The sequence below is a fragment of the Eumetopias jubatus genome, unplaced genomic scaffold (genome assembly GCF_037043125.1).
Source record: "Eumetopias jubatus isolate StellerSeaLion01/CBP00866 unplaced genomic scaffold, mEumJub1_p1.0 scaffold_15, whole genome shotgun sequence".
Taxonomy (NCBI): domain Eukaryota; kingdom Metazoa; phylum Chordata; class Mammalia; order Carnivora; family Otariidae; genus Eumetopias; species Eumetopias jubatus.
In genome coordinates this window covers 93,478,480-93,499,137 of record NW_028274821.1, presented here as the reverse complement: position 1 = coordinate 93,499,137, position 20,658 = coordinate 93,478,480, and the positions used below count along the sequence as shown (strand labels likewise).

General features: G+C 57.1%; 1 protein-coding gene across 1 annotated transcript; it reads left to right on the top strand.

Moving 5' to 3' along the window:
* The first annotated feature begins 426 nt into the window (after positions 1-426).
* UBAC1 (UBA domain containing 1) lies at positions 427-20,273 on the top strand. Its single transcript, XM_028094849.2, has 10 exons — positions 427-659; positions 4,369-4,489; positions 5,584-5,657; positions 9,507-9,614; positions 10,639-10,741; positions 11,060-11,168; positions 11,831-12,059; positions 15,229-15,315; positions 15,861-15,999; positions 19,669-20,273. Exons 1-10 carry the CDS (start codon positions 522-524, stop codon positions 19,782-19,784), a joined length of 1,224 nt encoding a protein of 407 aa, XP_027950650.1. The 5' UTR covers positions 427-521; the 3' UTR covers positions 19,785-20,273.
* Positions 20,274-20,658: the final 385 nt, after the last annotated feature.

The following is a 20,658-nucleotide window of genomic DNA, read 5'->3' as shown; positions in this document are numbered from 1 at the left end:
TGTAATCAGTATAAAGGCAACATTGGGTATTTTCCATTGCTTTTCCCCGCGAAGTCTTGGAGATCTGTTGTGTATTTTACACTCAGAGCCCACCTAAGAACGGACCACCAAACTCAACGGTCCCGCGTGCCCGTGGCCGGAGCGGCAAAGCGCAGGCAGAGGCGGGATGGGTGGAGCAGCAAGAGGACCACAGCTCCCGGCAGGCCCCGGGCGCTCCCTGTGACGCACTTCCGGCGCGGCGGCGGGAGGGCCGAGGCCGCTAGAGAACCACATCTCCCGGCACGCTCCGGGCGCGCGCTGTGAGGCACTTCCGTCGCGGCGGAGACAGCGCGCCCCCGGCGGCCCGGCGGCGGGAGCGGGGCGACCGCTCGGCCCGCGGCAAGTGACGGGCGGCCGGCCGAGGGGAGCCGGGGCGGGGCGGCGGCGCCCAGCGAGAGAGCGCGCGGGCGGCCCGGCCCCGCCCCGGTGACCTTCACGGCCTGGGCGGCGGGCGCAGGCCGGGCGGCGGCGGCGGCGGCGCGATGTTCGTGCAGGAGGAGAAGATCTTCGCGGGCAAGGTGCTGCGGCTGCACATCTGCGCTTCCGACGGCGCCGAGTGGCTGGAGGAGGCGACCGAGGACACGTCGGTGGAGAAGCTCAAGGAGCGCTGCCTGCAGCACGTAAGGCCGGCCGCGGCCCCAGGCCTGCCGCCTCCCGCCTCCCTCCGTGGCCGCCGCGCTTCCCGACCTTCCCCCCTCCCCGGGCCGGCCCCGGGCCGAGCGCCTGTCGTTGAACAGCTGCAGCGGCCCGAGGAGCTAGGGGCAGGCGGGGAAACTGAGGCAGGAGACGCGAAGTCGCCGCGCGCGGCAGGGCCTCAGGGTTTCCCAGCAGCTGTGCTTGCTTGCCCTTGGGGTGAGGCCCTCGGGAGCCGGGGGGCAATGCCCGGGGAAGGAGGGACCCGCCGAGGAGAGGTGCCTCCCCTTCCCTGCAGGCCGGCCTGCGCGCAGGGCCTGCCGCCGAGCGGCTGCGGGCCCGACGCGGCCCTGAGCCCCTGCTCCCGCGCGGCCCTTACACTGACTCGTGGGTGGAGCCCGGGGAAGGGTCTCCCCGCTGGGAGAGCCACTTTCTACGGATTATTCTTGCGAAGTACCCCTTGTGTGGCCAGTTGCTCGGGTTGCTAACTTTTGGAGCTCGTTTGGATGGCTTTGTCTCGACCCTTCTCACCGGGGCCGGGCTGAGACGCCCGTCTGACCCTCGCGGCCCAAGGAAACTCCCCTGGGCACCCTGGAGCGTTTTCTTGTCAGAAGGTAGCCTAGCCTTTGGGGGCGGATTCCGCGTGGTGGAGGACGTGTTTACGTGCCCACGAGCTCCGGTTACCGGCTCATTGTAGTAACTACCCCCGGAGACACTTCTGAGTCACTTGTGAGTATGCTTCCGTGGCTTGTTCTGTACCGTCCGGCGCAGGCTAAAGAGCGCTCTGGTTGGCAGAGTGAGCCCTCTTCTGGAACACGCCGCATGTCAGTAACTCGCATCAAGGAGCGGGGGCCGCCGGGCTCCCACCCTCCGGCAGGCACGCAGTCCCTCTGTCGGGTCCTTTCCCCACGTAGGAAACCCCAGGACGGCAGTTAGCCAGCAGGCTGTTAGAGCCAGGCACCGGTGTTTGTCCAGCGGTGTCATTTTAACAAAAACCTTCCTCAGGCGCCGTGTCCCCCTCCCCTGAAACCCACCTGGGACAGGAGCTCCTCGGGGGCTGGGCCTGTGTTCACGTGTCCAGGGCCAGGCTCCCAGGGAGCCCCAAACAGACGTGTGGATTAATGGAGTACGTGGAAATGGATTGTCAGGCCAGAGCTGCATGGACATGGCGTGCCACCTGCTGAGTCAGGCAGGGAGAAGTCAGGGGTAAATGGGAGTGGCATTTCGCTCAACTCACTAATTTACATAGCTATCATAATATTTTATGAAGGGGAACGGGAGATGAGAACCGTTTGATCCACAGATGCTTGCTAATGAATTTCAGGAGCTCTTGGGGTTCATTAGGCAGCCAATTTGAATAAGATGCTAATTATCCTGGACCTGATATTGATTATTCCAGTCGGGATTGAGGTGTGTCGTGTGGGATTTTTCTGGCACTCTCCTACTTTAAATTGAGATTTTATTCCACTCTGCAGTCTCTCCAGGTGTGGAGGAACGGCATGAATCAGGGGACCCAAGAGCTGAGTCGTCAGAAAGTATTCCCACCTCCGTGCCCGTCCTGTTCTGTAGGCAGGGCGTGCTGCCTCTCGAGCCAGCCAGAACGCTTTAGTTAGAAAAGAGAGTTCTCAAGTGGCATACTCGGATGTCACCCTGGAAATCGTTCCCTGAATGTCCTGTTGCTGCAGGCAGTGAGGCTTCGTGTGCGCTTGAGCTTCTGTCCCTCCTTCCCACTTTGCCCCTGGTGCAAGCTGGCATCATTTTTCCTTCCTCCTTGAAGGGGACGGTGTGGGTGTCTCCCCACCCCCTCCACTTCACCCCCATGGTCCTGTTGGGAGTGGGTTGCTTTCTCATTGAGGGGTATTATCATCAGAACTCGTAGAGAGATGGATTGCCACACTTGCTTTTCTCTTTTTGGGTTTTTATATCGATTGGGATCTTTCATGAAATTGCCACGACAGGGCGCCTGGGTGGCTCAGTTGGTTAAGCGACTGCCTTCGGCTCAGGTCATGATCCTGGAGTCCCGGGATCGAGTCCCACATCGGGCTCCCTGCTCAGCGGGGAGTCTGCTTCTCCCTCTGACCCTCTTCCCTCTCGTGCTTTCTATCTCTTGTTCTCTCTCTCTCAAATAAATAAATAAAATCTTTAAAAAAAAAAAAAGAAAAAAAAAAGAAATTGCCACGACATAACATGGTACTTGTTCATATGGCTGTTAATGTTTCTTTTTTTTTTTATAAGAATTTTATTTATTTGAGAGAGAGAGACAGCAAGCACACGAGCAGCGGGGAGGGGCAGACGGAGAAGGAGAAGCACACTCCCTGCTGAGCAGGGAGCCTGAGGCAGGACTCTATCCCAGGACCCCGGGATCGTGACCTGAGCTGAAGGCAGATGCTTAACAAGTGAGCCACCCAGGTGCTGCAAGCTGTTCACGTTTCTTAGATCACATGACGGTGCATCTTCGGACGACATAGGACATCAGGTGTAGGAGGAGCCCCTCTTGGCTCTTCTGGGGAGGAGGCAGGTTCAGGAGGTGTCACAGCCTCCCTTCCCAGGCGATGGGCTTTTCTGGGGCTATTTTGCTGCATACTCAGCTTGCTCAAAGTGCTTCTGCTGAGAACAAAGACCCAGAATGAAGTAATCGCACACAGTACGGACGACTCATGCCTGTGTTGTGCTCCTGGCACGCTGTTGGCATGCTGCACAGGATGGTTGTTTCAAGAGCCAGATGAGGATTGTTTTGGAAAATTGTGTTTCATAGACTGTATTCTGAACTTGTCAAATCCACTAGCTGGCGGATTTCAGAATTAGCAGAAGCACACCCCATATTTCTGGGAGCAGAGCCAGTTTCGGATTCAAGGCGAGTGAGGGGGCGGTGTCTGCTGCTGTACGTGGTAGGGGTGTATCTTCTTATGGGCTGGGTTCCACCTTCGTCCCCTTCAGCCCTGCCAGTTTATGTGAATGTGTGACAGCCCCCCGAAGCCTTCATGCCACAGGTGTCGTTGCAACCCCCTGTGGCCTGGACATCAGTGCCCCCCACCCTGGTGTCACGTTCTGGGGTTTCTGGGGCCCTGGCCAGTGAGCTGTAACTGTGTGCCAGGCCACCCCCTTTGAACACCCAGGAGGGGCCCTGCTAGCGGCTCCTGCAGCTTCTGGGTCTGGGTGGTGGTCGCTTGGTGAGCCAAGGCCCGAGCAAAGGCCGGTTGCTCTCCTCTCGGACTTGTGCAGGCATTGAGGTGGTCAGGGCCCTGTTTCTGGCTCTCTGTGGACTAGCTTCTCTCTCGGCTGTCTCTCATGCCCCTTCATGTATCTAGGAGAGAGAAAAGTGCACAAATCATACTTCGATCTTTCAGGGAACAGTGGACCTGCTATTTTCATTTTAAAATGACTCTCCAGATCTTTCCAGACGAAGGAAGCGATTCAGGTTGCCACTAATTACCAGCAGGGTATTTTAGGTCAGGCTGTGAACCTATTTCAGGAGTACTTAGTGGGTTGGTGGACAGATCGCTGCCCTAGGGGATCAGATGTTGTGGCATTTTGTTCAGCTTCCAACATTCATGGGAGTTCTTTGACTTTATCTGTGTCTTAATTTTCTAGCTAGTAACCAGTAAATGCCTGGTGTGGCTTGGGGTGTCAGGTCCTAACATCATTAGAGTTATGATTTATTTTCTATCTTGAAATATATGACTTTGTCTCCCCCAGTGTGCCCATGGGAGCTTAGAAGACCCCAAAAGTGTGACCCATCACAAATTGATCCACGCTGCTTCGGAGAGGGTGTTGAGTGATGCCAAAACAATCTTGGAAGAGAACATCCAAGACCAAGGTAGAGGCCTCATAGGGCAGTGGCGGGAGCCATGGTGCAGCTGGGAGCCGGGGAGCGAGAGGCAAAGGCGCCCTTGGCGTCCGAGTCTGTGCTCCAGGCTGGGGCCGAGCAGGGAAACTGGGTCAGCTAAAATGGTTTTATTCTTCCTTTGTTAAAACAAAGTGTGCATTATGGGCTGTTTGTGAAAAATTGGACAAGCAGCATCCATCTGAGAAACCAGATGTGAACTTTATTTTTAATTCTGTGTCATAGCAAGACCAAGGCCTCCAGAGCTGCTGCAGGCTTTATTCTGGGGCCGGAATGTACAATTATGGTTATTGTTTCAAATGTCCTAGGAAGATACTCTTATTCTGTGCACATCTGTTTAGTTGCTTAGAGTTTGTGTCTGGAGGCTCTTGGGGAGAAACCTTTGGTTTTCTATTTGTCATTCAAAGGATGATTTTAATTCTGGGATTCTCTTAAATAACCTCTTTTGAAAGTACTGTTTATAGACCTTCACTGAGCGTGGAGGTCAAGCCCACAACCAGGTGGGAGCCGGCCAACCTTGCGCACGTGGCCTCAGTTTAGCTCTGAGGGTTGAGGCCAGCTCTCCAACCTCAGAAAACTGAGCCCATTGAAGTGAGGACGTTTTGCAAGTATTCCCACCAGATCTTTGCAGGGTTCTCAGGGCTGTGTTGTGTGTGCCTCCTGGGCCACCAGCCACCTGTGTGACCCATGGCAGGGTTCTTGCCACGCCCTGGAAGCTGTATGCGGGCGGGAAGGCAGGGAAGCACGGGCTTGGCTTAGGCGGCACCCGGGGGGAGCCCCTGCTCATCTGGCCTTGGGTCCTCGTGCGCCCATTTTTTTTTCTTTAATGTTTTTATTTATTTGAGAGAAAGAGAGAGAATGGGGTGGGGAGGGGCAGAGAGAGAAGCGGACTTCTTGCGGAGCGAGGAGCCCAATGCAGGGCTCGATCCCAGGACCCTGAGATCATGACCTGAGCCGAAGGCAGACGCTTAACCGTCTGAGCCACCCAGGCGCCCCTCTCTTGTGCCCATATTGCCATCTTATGGAGGAAAACCGTAACCAGCTTGACAGATGTCTTTTTTTCCTAGATGTCTTATTGTTGATAAAGAAGCGTGCTCCCAGTCCACTTCCTAAGATGGCTGACGTCTCGGCAGAAGAAAAGGTAAGTTTCAGAGTTTGGAACCGGAAGTCGTGGTTAGAGTCTCCCACCCTCCAGCCCGTGAGAAAGAAACCTTCTGGGTACGAGGTATTCCCAGACCCAGCAGGGCCCACAGTCAACAATCACGGGAGCCTCCCATTGTGGCCGAGCCCCTCCTGGTCAGGGGGCAGGCGTGCAGGGAAGCCTCCATGCTGTGTTCCCTGGGCTGCGCGTCTGGCACCTTCTCGAGGTGAGGGTAACTCCTCTTGTCGGGCGAGGCCTGCACCCACAGGACAAGGAGAAGGAGTGCAGGGAAGGGGTGGGGAGCAGCGCACTAGGGCCCCTCTCCCGGGAGTGCAGGTGCATGCGCAGTGAAAGGCCAGGGTCCCCTCACACCTGCGCCCAGGTGCAAAGCGGTGCCATCTTAAAAGGGCAGCCACACTAATTTCACAGTTTTCCTTTGTTTCTCTCAGGTAGAGTTTCTTATTCATGCTTTGAAATGCCAGGAAGAGTGCTCACCCCGGAGAAAGCAGGCCAGACTCCTTGGGCTGGGCCCCGTGCCTGCTAACGGAACGAGCTGTCAGGGAGCAGAGCTATCTGAGGCCCTCCTGTGGGTTGGGCGGCACAGGAGGTGGCCTTTGGCTTCGTGTGCCTTCTTATCTGTGGCCACACCTGGCCAGTGCCAGCTCGCACACGGGCCAGCTGCTTACCCCATCTCCAGGAGACAGATCGGGGCCTGCTCTGCCCCACCCTGAGAGCTGCCCGCGCGAACCGCGGTTCTCAGGTTACAGTGTTGGCCGTGGTGACCAGTGTAGACAACAGGGTTCCCACCGCCCTGGCGCCTCTGGGTGACTTTGGGCGCCTCGCAGCACACCGTGGACCTCACTTGGCAGGTCACCTTTTCTGTGCACATATTTGCAAAGTGAAACATTATAAGACGTTAGTGCCTGTTTTTGTGAATTAGTATTAATTTTAGGTGAAAATAGTACACATTTATGAAGTCAAATAACAGTATTAGTCTCTTAATAAAAGCAACCTCCTCCCACCTCTGTCACGTGCCCTAAAGGTGCCCTCTTGGAGCTCTTTCAACCATTCCTTCAGTAATTCTTTTTCTGATTTCAAAACCACACGCAGAATTGGTTCGTTCTTTCTTTCTTTCTTTCTTTCTTTCTTTCTTTCTTTCTTTCTTTCTTTCTTTCTTTCTTTCTTTCTTTCTTTCTTTTTCTTTCTTTCTTTTTTTTAAAGATTTTTTATTTATTTTTGACAGAGAGAGCACGAGCAGGGGGAGCGGCAGGCAGAGAGAGAGGGAGAAGCTGGCTTCCCCCAGAGCAGGGAGCCTGATGCGGGGCTTAATCCCAGGACCCTGGGATCATGACCTGAGCCGAAGGCAGACGCTTAACCGTCTGAGCCACCCAGGCGCCCCAGAATTGGTTATTTGTTAGAATATCAGTTTTTGATTCTTTGGCTCCTTGATGTTTGGAGTGTTTTCTTTCCTGACACTGGTTGAAGATCTTAGGGTTTTCATCAGTGTTAGTGTGCACGTGCTGTTTTCCGTTAGGAGCAAAGGGTCCTGAGATTATTTATCCTTTTTCATGTAACTTTGTTTCTCCTGGAATCAGTAATTACCTTGTCAACTTGTTCTCTATAGGCTTATCACTAATTTTTTGAAATTCTTTGCTGGGATCGATAAATCCCTCTGGAAGCAGGGTCCCCCGTATGAGGCCATCTGCCAGTCCCCGCTGTCTTGGAGACGTCGTCCCTCCAGCTCCTCCCTGCAACACCCCTCTTCCTCAGTGGCTCCAGGCCTCTTGTGCAGCCTGGGCCTTCCCGCCTAACTCCTGTGTTAGAGCTTCTGAACCTTCTGTATCTGGACACTTCCTGTTGCCACCCCTCATGGTACCATGGACGCACCAGCCTAAAACTGCACATAGCTCCCGGTCTGTAGGTCAGCAGTCTGGGCAGGCTCAGCTGGGCCCTGCGCTCAGGCTCTTGGGTTCAAATCAAGGTGTGGCTGGTCTGCATTCCTCCAGGGAAGCTCTGGGGAAGGGTCTGCTTGGGGCCCCTTCAGGTGGTTGGCAGTTCCTATGGCTGAAGGGCCGAGGTCCCGTTTCCTTGATCTGTCAGCTGGGGCGCTTTCTTTTGGCACGTGGGGCCTGCCACTCTTCCTTGCCACGTGGTCCCCTGCATCTCTGGAGCCAGCAACAGAAAGAGCCCCGTCCTTTTTCAGGGCTTGCCTGATTAGGTAAGGCCTCCCAAGGCAGGTCATTTCCTTTACTTAAAGTTGGCTGTGCCACAGCATGACCTTACCCAGGGTGCAGCCATCCTGCTCACAGGCTCTGGGATCGTGCAGGCATGATGGTCAGGAGTGGGGTCTTAGGGCCATCTTCAGATTCTGCCTGCAGAATTCGGTCTGGTGGAACCTGGCTTCTTCTGGCATCTAGAAAGGGAAGGGAATCTGGAGGCACTCCAGCATCGAGTGGCTGTTGGTGAGCGCCAGCCATGTGCGTGCACAATGAAAGTGTCGGTCCCCGCTTCCAGGGTGTCCACGGGGCCGTGGGACTGAGGAGTCGTCTTCTGTGCATGCTCCACTCCCTCTTCCCCCATTCCCTCCGGGGTCTCTCGACATCTGGGGAGGCTGTTGAGAGCTCTCAGATTTCATGGTTTGCACGGATGCAGGTCTTCCGCCTCTGCTGTGCTTGGCGTGCAGAGTCTGGAGATTCATTTGTTTTTGTTTTGAAATTTTTCTGGATTGTTTTTGGAGAATGCCCTCCTGTTGTTTTCTCTTCCCTCTTTCTGGAGTTCCTGTTGGATGCTGGACCTGCCTTCAGGATGATTTCCTGGCCATTATCCTCTGACTGCTGTGGCCTGTTGATGTGGCCGTGATAGTTTACATTTCCCGGTGGGGACTCGGTCTCCGACGATGGCGGTGCCCTGTCCCTCCGACGGTTCTCTGGCATGAAACCCTCTTCCTTTTGTTCTCTCTTTCATGCTTCTTTACTTTTCCCTTTCTCATTTTGGTTTCTGTCTTTTGTGTCGGTGGCTTTCCAAATGCCCCTGCCCCTCCTTAGCTGCCTCCTCAGTAAGAGGCACGGGGGGCTCCCTGGCTGCTCTAGGGGTGTGCCTGCAGCTCTCGCTGGGCTTCCTTGTGGGGCAGACCCAGCCCTGTGCCCCCCCTGCCCCACAGCGGTGAGTCTCCTGCTCGGTGTCCTTAAAGCCACTAGTGATGGGGGGCTGGGTCTTACTGTCGAGTATCAGCATGGTACCTCCTTTTCCTGCTGCTGAGCCCAGGCTCCCTGGCTTGGGGGCTTCTCAAGTCTGCCCACCCCCCCCCAGGTGGTTGCTGGTTGAGCAGGGTGGTAGAGGAGTGCTGTTCTCAGCTCCAGCTGCTCACTCCCAACCTGGTGCACTTCCTTTGGGCTCTGGCGTTGGCCTGGAGTCGGCCGGGCCTTGTTTCTGGTCGGGCTTCTGCTCTGTGCTGACCCCCTTTCTGTTTTCTGTTTTGGAAGAACAGTCTCCATCTCTCCCGTTCTCTCTGTCTCAGGAGTCTTTACCGTCTGATACGGTTGTGCTGTTGGAGCAGGGCTTCGGGAGCAGGCGGGGTGAGTGCGTGTTCCTGGTCCCAGCACAGCCACAGCTCACGTGTGATGGTCTCTCTGTGGCCACGAGGGACCATGTCTGTCTTCTCTCCTGCCCTGCCACCCTCTGGCCATGACAGGCAGGAATTGTGTCTCAAGTGAGCTCCAAACCTGCAGGGACCCTCTGCTGCCGACGGAGAGTGATTCTCTCCCTAGTCAAGCTCTGTGTGCTCAACTTACGTGGTCTTGCCTTTTACTGTGCTCATATTCATTTCTGACTTTCTACTTTTCTGTGTAGAAAAAACAAGACCAGAAAGCCCCAGATAGAGATGCTATCTTCCGAGCAACTGCCAACTTGCCGTCCCACAACATGGACCGGGCCGAGGTTCAGACCAACGTCAGAGACGTGAGTGCTCGCTGTGGGCCGCACCTTGGGCTCATCACGTCCGCGCGAGGGCCGCACGGCCTTTTGGTGGTACTTTGGGAAGCCGGGGTGAAGGGCAGACAGGAACTCTGCGTATAACCTAAAATTATTTTGAAACAAAAAGTTTAAAAAGACATCGGAAGGCAGGACCGAGAAGATCGATCCTACTAGGAGTATATTAGAGTTTTGCTCTAAGTTTGGCAAAAACTTGTAGCTAGAAGTCTGGACTCTTAGTTACTTTGGCTTGGAAAGTTCTAAGCTAAAAACGTAGAGCGTGTCCAGTGTCCCGTGGACTGGCCCAGAACCAGGGGTGTGCCCGCGCTGTGCAGGACTGGGACAGCGTGGCCACCTGATCCAAGAGCGCCACCTGCTCATGTAGCAGCAGAGAGTTCCCTACTGACCAGGGCACCGGGCTCTGACGCACGTCCCCAGGCTACATGTGGGACTGCCCCACAGTGGCTCTCACGTGCTGAGGCCCGTTGTGGGGAAGAGGGGCGGCTGACTCCTTTCTCGCCCGTGGGACTGGGGACGGTCTGTCGGGGTTTCTGATTGCATTCCCAGTGGCCTTCTTCCTCAGTAGGGGCCAGTTGGCTGCAGCTGACACTGCTGTGCCGGCCAGCCTCTGGCCAGGTGAGAATCGGGGGCCCGGGTCTGGGAGGCCCATCCAATCAGGCTGACCTCTTCTGCTTACGTAGCGGGCTGGCGCTTTCTGCGTTGGCCAAAGGGCTGAGCAGTGTCTCCAGATGTTTCTCGGTGTCGCCAGTCAAGTAGGCATGCACACAGCCTATCTATGCCAGCAAGGCCTCTCCTCCGCGCCAGGCTGAGCCCTCCTGCCACTCTGTGGCCCCACCCACCTCTTCCTCCTTTGGTCTCCACATTCCGGAACCAATAGCGGCATAGTTGGACTCAAAGATACAGAGTTGTAGGGCCCAGGAGTGTGGTTACACATCCAGGTAGATCTCTTGGGCACTTGGAGAAGTAAGAGCCTTTTTTTCTTTCCCTGCAGTTCCAGACAGAACTCCGGAAAATCCTGGTGTCTCTCATCGAGGTGGCACAAAAGTTGTTAGCGCTGAACCCGGATGCAGTTGAACTGTTTAAGAAGGCGAATGGTATGAGCATGCCCCAGGTTGACCGGACCCTGCGTTCAGACCCTGCTGTGTGCCCCGCCTCTGAGGCTGCGTCAGCTCCCCGTGGCCCCCGTTCACACTCCCCGTGGTCCCCGCGTCAGTACTGGGGAGACTGAGAATGCTTTACGCTTGTACTTTCTGTTGATGCGGGGCTCCTATTCAGCCTGTTGGCTGAAGGTTCCTTGTTGATTTGCTGAGATTTAGGGGGTTTGGCGTGCAGGTGGGGCCCTGAGGCTCTGGGTGGGGGGCAGCCCTCGCAGCAGCCTGGCCCTCACAGGTGGCCCCGTCTGTCGCCCACAGCGATGCTGGACGAGGAGGAGGGCGGGAGCGTGGATGAGGCGGCCCTGCGGCAGCTCACGGAGATGGGCTTCCCGGAGAGCAGGGCCGCTAAGGCCCTTCGGCTGAACCAGTACGTCCGGGCCATCTCCTCCCCTTGCTGCCGACACTGGGGGGCTCCCCTGGGGTGATGTCCTCCGTCCCAAACTCTTAGATTGAACCGTTTATAGTAGACGTGAGTTTTTAAAGAGAGACCTTAAATACGCATCCCAGAAGTAACTTAGTGGGGCATCTCGAAGTGTCTTAAGACAGTGGCCCTCGCTGGGAACGTGCCGTGGGCAGGCTTTCCTTCCGGGTCCTCTCGGGGCCGTTGTGTGCAAGCACCACGTCAGAGCCTGCGTGTGTCAGGGACGTGGCGGCTGGAAGTGCGTGCAGTGTCCCCTCCGGCAGCCTCTCATGCTTGCCTGGCCTCAGCCACTCGCTTCTGCGTCTACGCGTGGACCCGAAGCAAACGACTTGTACCTCAGAGGACAGTCTGTGGGCTGTGCTTTTTGCCTTGGACCTAGATTCTCACGTGTACCTCATCAGTTTGCTCCCCAGCCTTAGTACTTGGGTTTCTGTGCTCAGGCAGGGGTCTTGGGGTTGTCTGGGGCAGGGCCCAGAGCGTCACACCCTTCGGTACTGAGATTCTCCCAACGAGGGTCACCAGAGAGGCTTTCCCTGGGGATGTCAAGGAGGCTGGAGGCCCTGGGACTGGCCTGGGGGTGCTGGAAAGAGTCTCCCATTGCCTTTCAGCATGTCGGTACCTCAGGCCATGGAGTGGTTAATCGAGCATGCGGAAGACCCGACCATTGACACGCCTCTTCCGGGCCAGGCCTCTCCAGGAGGGGCGCAGGCCGAGGCCGCCCCTGAGGTTGCCCCTGAGGCTGCTGGGACTAGCACGGGAGATGAAGAGCCCAGAGATGAGCTAACAGAGATCTTCAAGAAGATCCGGAGGAAAAGGGAGTTTCGGGCCGACGCTCGGGTATGTGTTCCTGGGCCCGGGGGCAGCCAGGCGGGGTTGCCGTTTCTCCACGTGGGAGTAAAGCTGGGTGAGGGGCTTATGGACAGGCCTAAATTCAGTTTTTGGTTTTTTTTTTAATTTTTTAAATTTTTTAAAGATTTTATTTATTTGAGAGAGAGAGAGAGAGAGAGAGCACGAGAGGGGGGAGGGTCCGAGGGAGAAGCAGACTCCCCGCCGAGCAGGGAGCCCGACGCGGGACTCGATCCCGGGACCCCAGGACCATGACCTGAGCCGAAGGCGGTCGCTTCACCAGCTGAGCCACCCAGGCGCCCCTGAATTCAGTTTTAAGTTGCCCTCACACAGATCCAGGTGGCTGCTTGTCCTCCGAACAGTGGGCTGACACATTTGTCGTCTGAAAACGACAGGGTCCTGTTCACGTCGCCACTGCTGGCGAGCCATGGCAGGGCCACCGCCCGGAGATGGGAGGGTGGCGCGCTGCAGGATTGCCTGCGGACAGGGAGGCAGGGCGGGCTCTGAGCCTCTGGCAACCCCGGCATCCGCAGGATCCGAGCCTCGGGGCCCGGCTGGCTCTGGCTGTGTCCCGGTGGCCGACATACCGTTTGTTGCTGCTGCTTTGTCGTCCTTTTGTTCTTGATGCTTCTGTGGTTCCCTGTTGCCCACTGGTCAGTTCTTTACTAGGCTTTTGGTTTCCTCTGGGATGTTTTCTGTGCTTTAACCCTGCGTTTTTCTTTCAGATTACAGATGCGTGAGCTCCAGGTGTTAGGGCCCTGAGCCCACACGCTCTCCTGATTCTGCCCGGGGTGTGGTGTTGTCAGAGTGGCCTCCCCTGCGGGCTTGGGTTTCCGTGGGAACCCCGTGTGGCTGGGCTGTGGGATGCCCCCCTGTGGGTGACTGTGAGGCCGGTACCCTGGGCTGAGTGACACCACCCGCTGGGGGCCTGGTTTCATGTTAGGCGCGCAGGCAGGGCTCCTGGGCCCCTGTGTGGTATAGGCTGTGGCTCTGGGGTTGATGCTTCCCCGCCCGGGGCCCCTGCTTTTCCACCTCCCCTTTCCTTTTTGGGGGGCAGACCCTTTGCAGGGTCCTAGTCTCAAGCTCCAAGTCCTCACCTCTAGGGACCCAAGGCCCACATCCTGTCTGGGTTTGGCCACCACACCCCTGCCCCCAGGCCCTGCTGATGGCTCCGGCCGGTTCCCAGGGCACAGCCATTGTCAGGCTAGTTTGCTGCTGGTCTTTGCTTTCTGGTGAGCTCAGCTGTGCATCTGGAAGCGTTTCTGCTGAGCTGGAGCTGGTGTTTCTAGAGCCCGGTCTGTGTGCTGGGCCGAGCCCTGTAGGACGGGTGCTCTGCCGCACGGCTCCAGGCTTCCCCTGAGGGTGCTCCCGCGTTGTCCTCGTCAGGCCCGCCGCTGCTCAGCCCTGTCCCGTGGGCGCCACCTCAGCTGTCTCGGTGCGCTCTTCTCCCGAGATGGGCACCTGTGCCGGGCCTTCCCGTGGCCTCTTTGTGGGAGAGGTTCTCTGAATATTGTTATAAAAGGCTGTCGATGCCGGACCAGCGCGTCACAGTCTCCCACCCTTTGGTCCTACACCATGCGAGAGAAGAATCCGTGAGGACGGGAGTGTTCGCGCGGTGCCCGGGAAGCCTGGATCCAAGAGCAGGGCTTGCACTTCAGACCAGAAACAGACTTTTTGCTGTCCTCCTCCTCCCCCCACACCCCTCATGCCAGTGCCAGTGGTGGGGGACAGCGAAGTGCGGTGGGCAGGGCAGGAGTGAGTGCGTGGACCCCTGGCGGGAAGGTGGGGGCACATCCCCGTGGTCGCCGTGCGGAAGTCCTAGGGCATCGCTTCCCCGGGCCGAGGTGGGAAGGGGTGACAGGGGAGACTCGTTTTCACCGGCAGTCATGGGGAGGTTACCCTACCCTTAGATTTACTGGGAGGCTCCAGGCGACTTTACGTGACTTGGGTGTCAGACTGTGGCACGGTGGGTCCTTCTCCCGGCACTTGTGGGTGGAGCCCCCCATCCTGGGGGTACGAGCTGGTTCAGGAAAGCACACGACGTGGGTTGTGGTAGGAAAGGCTGCCTCCTGAGCTCTCCGTCCACCATTTGGCTCTGGTGAAAGTCTGTCCTGACTGCCACCTGTCCCCGACTTCCTTCCTGTTGGGTGCTCTTTGGGACACCTGACAGTCCAGTTCAGACTGAGCCCGGCCGCAGAGGTGTGGCGCTCTGTGGCCGAAGAGTGTGCCGGGCTCTGCGGGTTGCTGCCCCGCGGTGACACCCAGGTGCCCGGCAGAAGTAGAGCAGTTAAGGCGGGAATTGTGTAAAAGTCAACAATAGGGACGCCTGGGTGGCTCAGTCGTTAAGCGTCTGCCTCTGGCTCAGGTCGTGATCCCGGGGTCCTGGGATCGAGCCCCGCATCGGGCTCCCTGCTCGGCGGGGGGCCTGCTTCTCCCTCTGCTCCTCCCCCCACTCGTGTGTGCGTGCTCTCTCCAATTAATAATAAACAAGGTCAAAAAAGTCAAGAGTAAAGTGAAGGACGTAGTGTCTTACATGACTTTTGTCCTGAAAATGTACATCTCCCCCACCCCCCAAAACATTGAACATTGGGTCATTGTTCCCTCCAAGAATCATCAAATGTTCATACTTATAGCTTAAATCTTATTACACGTGAGATGTTTAAAATTAATTTTAGTCTCATGTTTTAAAGTCTGAAGAGCCCCCCCCACCTTTTTCCTCACAAATTAATATTAACGTGACCGCTTTAGTCTTAAATCGGGTTTGCTTACAAGGCCTCTCCCTAATAGCTATTATTCTGGGTAACAAGGCTGTCCGTCTGCAACGAGCTCACGTGTGGTTGTGGAGACCATTTTGTCCAAATGTGGGGACCAACCTACAAGGGTCTGACGTTGGTGTGGCCTGCCTGTGGCATGCTCGGATCCGCAGCTGCACCGACTCGCCCTGGCTGTGGTTCGTCTCTTGCTCAGAAGACACGGACTGATTCTGTGAAGCTGTAGGGAAGCAGAATTGTGCCCCAAAACGCCCTCTGCTGATCTCATCAGCCCCCCACTAGGATGCCATGCTGACACGTGGTCCAAGGACGCAGGACACGCCTGGCTCCCGAGGTGTGCTGTGCGTCCTAGCCCTGCGGCACTGAGTGGGCTGTGCGTTCTCCTGCAGGCCGTCATTTCCCTGATGGAGATGGGCTTCGACGAGAAGGAGGTGATAGATGCCCTCAGAGTGAACAACAACCAGCAGAATGCTGCTGTGAGTACCGTGCGTCCGTGCGCCAGAGGCTTCCCTCGCCTCGCCAGCGGGATGCGCCCCGGGATAGTCTGTCCGGCTCCTTCCTCAGGCGCTCTGTTGTTGGCTTTCCAAGGGAAACGAGAGGGGACATGGTTCGATGGTATAAAATGTTTTACAGGTTCGTCTTTCTAAGAAAGTACATGTTCTGTGGGCGAGCGTATGATTTGTTTACTAAGTTTGTTGAACCAGCAACTGCAAATCAGCTGGCTCCAGGCTCACCAGCAGCCGTGCCCACGGGACTTCCCGGGGACGCAGCCTGGGGTTCCGTGCATTTCTTCATTCTCCTCCCAGTACTGTGGATGGGTCCTGCCTCACCCCTGTTCGGTGACCGAGGACCGAGAAGTCAACAGCTGTTTGCCTGAACCGCGGTGTGGGGATCAGTGTGGCTCTTCCTTCCTGATGTCCGAGCCCCCGGGCCTGGGCCCCACCCTGGGAGCAGCCCCGGGGGCAGCTGGTGCTGGTGGGAGCTCAGGAGGGACTCACGAGTGTGGCTCTTGTGTTTGCAGTGCGAGTGGCTGCTGGGAGACCGGAAGCCATCCCCCGAGGAGCTGGACAAGGGCATCGACCCTGACAGCCCTCTCTTCCAAGCCATTCTGGATAACCCGGTGGTGCAGCTGGGCCTGACCAACCCGAAAACGTTACTAGGTACGTGGGCTTCCCCAGGGGCAGACCTACCACACCCCACAGACGTCACCGAGTGATGGCGATGTGTCCGCCACTGTCCGTGACTCCTGCCTGAGTCACCCCGGGGCTGGCAGGCAGGCTGTGCTCACGGGGTGGCGGCCTCCTGTGTGACGGCTCCGGACGAGCTCTGGAACCAGTTAGAGTGGCCCGTCTAGATCGGGGGAGCGTGGGCGGGTGTTTGCCTTTGCTCTTCTTGTTGTGGGGGACTTTTGGCCCCCATTTTGTCTGTGAAACACAACACATGAACAGAAGCGTGTGTGATTTTTCTAATCTAAAGAGTAATAGTAAGACTAATAGCCACACATCTACATTCAGCTTCAGAAGATGGCGTTAAAGGGGCGTCTGGGGGGCTCATTCATTTAAGCGTCTGCCTTCGGCTCAGGTCATGATCTCGGGGTCCTGGGATCAAGTCCCGCGTCCCCTGCTGCACTGCTGTCCCCCCTCCAGCTCTGGGAGCGAGCCTTCATTGTCGCTCAGGCTCCTCGGGGGTGGTGCCGCCTGTGTCTGTCACCCGGAGCCCTTGTCCCCGCGTGCCTGCCCCTGTGGGCAGGGTGGGTCCTGGGCGGGCTTCTGCATCCAGTGTGACTGTGCCACAAGGCGTGTCCCTGCTCTGCCATCTGGTGGGACTCGCGTTGTTCCCTTGGGTGCGGCACTGCTTTGGGCGGTCTGCCATCTCCGGCCTTGCCTGTGGGCCGGGCGTGTGCAGGTGGGGCAGCAGGGATGCGTGGGGCTGCCTGCATGCTCTGCCCCCACGGCCCCCACGATGCCTGCTGAGAACAGCTGCTGCCCCAGCGGGCACAGGTGTCTGCGGGCTTGGCCCTCGCCCGCAGCTGTGAGGCCCAGCCCCTTCCGGAAGCTTCGGCCACGCCGGGACCCCAGCTCTGAAAGGCCCATCTTTTGGCTCTTTTTCTTGGATCGTTTTTCTTATTCAGTTACTATTTCCTCACATGTGCTGGGCATTGATCTTTTTTTGGCTATTTGTATCTTAAAAATCGTTTTCCCATTCCTGGCGTTTTTGCTGACTCACTGTGATGTATTTTAATGTATTGAAAGTGTGTGTGTTTCATCTGAGAAAACCCTCCAAGCTTGAGGCGAGGAAGACGTTCTCCTTTGTTTCTAGGAGTCTTGTCAGTTTTGCTTTTCTCATCTGAGTCTGTAACCTACCTGGGAGCGTGTGCGGTGCAGAGTAGGGAGCTTTTCTCTTGGTCCCCAAGTTCTGGCTTCGGGGGCGCGTGTGTACGTATTTTCCTTCTCTGTGCGGGACGCGCAGGCCCCTCACTCAGAACCCGGGTTCCCCTGCTGCCTGCAGGCCTGACCGGAGGAAGGAACGCACTGCCTTGGGTCAGTCCACAGCCCTCTGCTGTTGGCTGGTTTTGTCTTTTCTCGAAGAGGGACTTCCATCACGATGGACATGGGATTTTACTGAATGTCTTTCCCCATCTGCTGGGACGGTCCTATGGTGTCACGTTTGCTCATGAGAAGCCTTTCCTCACATTTCCGAAACAAGGCAGGCAGAGCAGGTGCCACCCGGCTGGCGCCTGGTGGGGCTGTGGCCTGCAGACGGCGCTGGGGGCCCCGGTGCTGCCCAGCACGGGAGGGGCTGCGGCTTTCATGCCCCGGCGCTCCGCCTGTCCCCGGGAGGGCCTCCAACGGCCGCCAGGCCCCCACGCCACAAGGGGTACACCTTTCTGGTGAGTGTTTAAGGTAACTGGTATCACTTCAGATGAGATAAAGCGCCCACCATAGCTCATCTGGGATGAGCAGGAGAGGAGGCAGAAGCCGGTGGAAGTCTCCTTTGCCCCCACCCCCAGGCGGCGGGTTTCCTTCTGAAGCATCTGCAGGCCTGTGCGCCGTCCCGGTTTACTCCGCGTCCTGCCGGTGCATCCCTATGCTGCATCTTCTGGCCTCGCCCTTTAATTTTTTTTTTTAAAGATTTATTCATTTTAGAGAGAGACACACACTCGGACTGTGTGTACACGTGGGAGAAGGGGCAGAGGGAGAGAGAATCCCGAGTAGACTCCCCGCTGATCGTAGAGCCCGATGCAGGGCTCAATCTCATGACCCTGAGCTCACGACCTGAGCTGAAATCAGGAGTCTGACACTTAACCGACTGAGCCACCAGGCGCCCCTTGGCCTTGCTGTTATAAACGGAGGAGTTTAGCAGGTACAGATCTTTGATTCTGTACAGAGGCCTCGGGTTGCACATGCTGTTCCCATTTCTAGTCACTCAAACCGCTCTTCCCCTTGTGGCCTTGGGCTGGCCACGGTGACCGCTCCCGTCTGTACTTCCTGCTTCGGGTGCAGCTCGCGTTCTTGAGGACAGCATGACCGGGTTGGGGCAGCGGGCCGCCCCCCGCCCGCACCCCCACACTGCGTGTGCCGCCTTCGCGTCCCTGTGTGGCCTTGAGCGTCTGCTGCCCGCTTCAGTTGTTGCCTCAGCCTTTGAGCCTGGCTAGGAGCGCTTCACGTGTCGGCAGCTATTCTCTGTCACACGTGCAGACTTTCTGTTTGCCTTTTGGTTCGGAATACTTGTCTTTCTGAAATTTTCAAGTGTAGGTCCTGCCGAAGACCTTCCTCACATACACACCCTTCTGTGTGGTCTCTCACCGATAGCCTGGTTCATGGTTTTGTTCAGCCCTTTCCTCCCGGGAGGAAGGTGAACGTGGGCTCCTTCCCTCACTGGACCCCCACGCCACCCACGTGCCCTCTCGTTGTCCCAGACACCCTGGTGTTCTTCCAGGTTCTCTGATATTTTTACCCAGTTTTCAGAGGTTTCGATCAGGAGGGTCCCCGGTGATTGTTTTAAGGGCTGGGAGGGCTGTCCATCCTAAACGCGATGAAATCCCACTTTTCTGGTGAGCTGTGGTCCCACGTGACCCCCAAAGAGCTGCCAAGTGGTGGAGGAAGCAGCTCCCTGAGGCCCGTGCACGTGGGGCGGCTCCGCGCTGGCTCGGGGCTGGCTGCCGGGCGAGGGCTGCTCACGCCCATTTCTGGGGGAAACGGCTTTATAGAACTGTTGAGACAATTCATTTTATGTTGTGGAATTGTTCAGTTACATTTTTATTATTTGTTTGCTTATTGACTTATTTATTAAGATTTTACTTTTAAGTCGTCTCCACACCAAACGTGGGGCTTGGACTCACGACCCTGAGGTCACGAGTCACCTGTTCCACTGACTGAGCCGACTGGGAGCCCCTCGGTTATGTTCTTTAAAGTCATTTCCTTAAGACTGAAGGTTGATTTTCCCAGTCAGATATTGTTACACGTGCAGCAGTGTCTTTCTGTTTTTTCCGCGTCTGGTGATTTTGCCAGACTGGAATTGGAAGCACAATTACTGACTCATAGGCTGTGACTATTTTTAAAAGATTGCTGATAGCTGTTGCCAAATCGCTTTCCAGAATCCACGCGCCCGCAAGTGCCCAGGCCGCCGCCGCCCGCCCGGGACAGGGACGCGGTCTTCAGACTGCGGCTCATGAGTGTGATAGCAGACGCTGCTGGGGGGGTCGTTGAGGGTTTCGTGCGTGGCCCCTGGCGATGCACGGCTCGCCCTTTTAGGACAGTGACTGCCAGGTTTCTGGCTGCGAGTGTGGAGGAGCTGCGTCAGCCGGCCTCACTCTGTCTTCCCCACAGCATTTGAAGACATGCTGGAAAACCCCCTGAACAGCACTCAGTGGATGAACGACCCAGAGACCGGGCCAGTCATGCTGCAGATCTCCAGGATCTTCCAGACCCTGAACCGCACGTAGGCGATGCGGCCGCTCAGCTGTTCTGCCCCAGCAACCGTCCCGGAGCTGGGGGCGGCTCCAGCCCAGGCCCTCTTCCTAGCCCCAGCCAGTTGCAGAAAAGCGTGGAGACCCCTGGGTGCCGCGGGCTGCGGGGGGAGAGGGGTGGGGCTGGAGGGGCCTCCCTGGAGCCTGCCCTCCGCGCCCGCCCTGGGTCGTCAGGGCGCAGGGCTCTTTTCACGCTTTGATCTTCTGCTTGACGACCTGTGTGATGGCAGTGTGCACGGCCGTGTCCAGCCTCTGACAGTGTTTACAGATGCGGTGGCTGCTCTGGGAGGGGTCGCCACCCCCACAGGGTCCCTCTGGGCTCTGGAAACGCTCCTTGACCTGACCTGTAGGCGCTGCTTGCTCCCTGGAGGAAGGCATGTTTCAACCCAAAGTGTTAACGTCAGTACTAAAGTAGAGCAATTCGCAGATGATTTTTCTTTAATAAATAAATTCCCTTTTTCCTACTGTCTGTGTTAGTGTCATTTTAATGGCGGAGAAGAACAGAGCGCGCTGGGCACCCCCGCGGGCACGTTGACTGTTGCGTACGCCGTCTGCGGGTGAGCTCACGTTCCGACTGGAGCTCGGGGCTCTGTAGGCGCGAGGCCAGGGAGCACCCCCAGGCCTCCCGTGGCAGAACGGGGCGCCAGCCGTTGGTCTCTACCACCGTTTCCTTTTTAAACATTATTTGGCGGGGGTGCGCCTGGGCGGCTCAGTCAGTTGAGCGTCCGGCTCCTGATTTCGGCTGGGGTCGTGATTTTGGGTCGTGATCTCAGGCTCCCGGGAAGGAGCCCCCACATTGGGCTCTGTGGGAAGTCGGCTGGAGATGCTCTCCCTCTCCCCCTGCCCTCCC

Coding starts and splice junctions, on each gene's coding strand:
- UBAC1 (XM_028094849.2), top strand. CDS start 522: ATGTTCGTGCAGGAGGAGAAGATCTTCGCGGGCAAGGTGCTGCGGCTG. Junction 11,169..11,830: donor AAGGCCCTTCGGCTGAACCA/GTACGTCCGGGC, acceptor ATTGCCTTTCAG/CATGTCGGTACCTCAGGCCA. Junction 15,316..15,860: donor ACAACCAGCAGAATGCTGCT/GTGAGTACCGTG, acceptor TTGTGTTTGCAG/TGCGAGTGGCTGCTGGGAGA.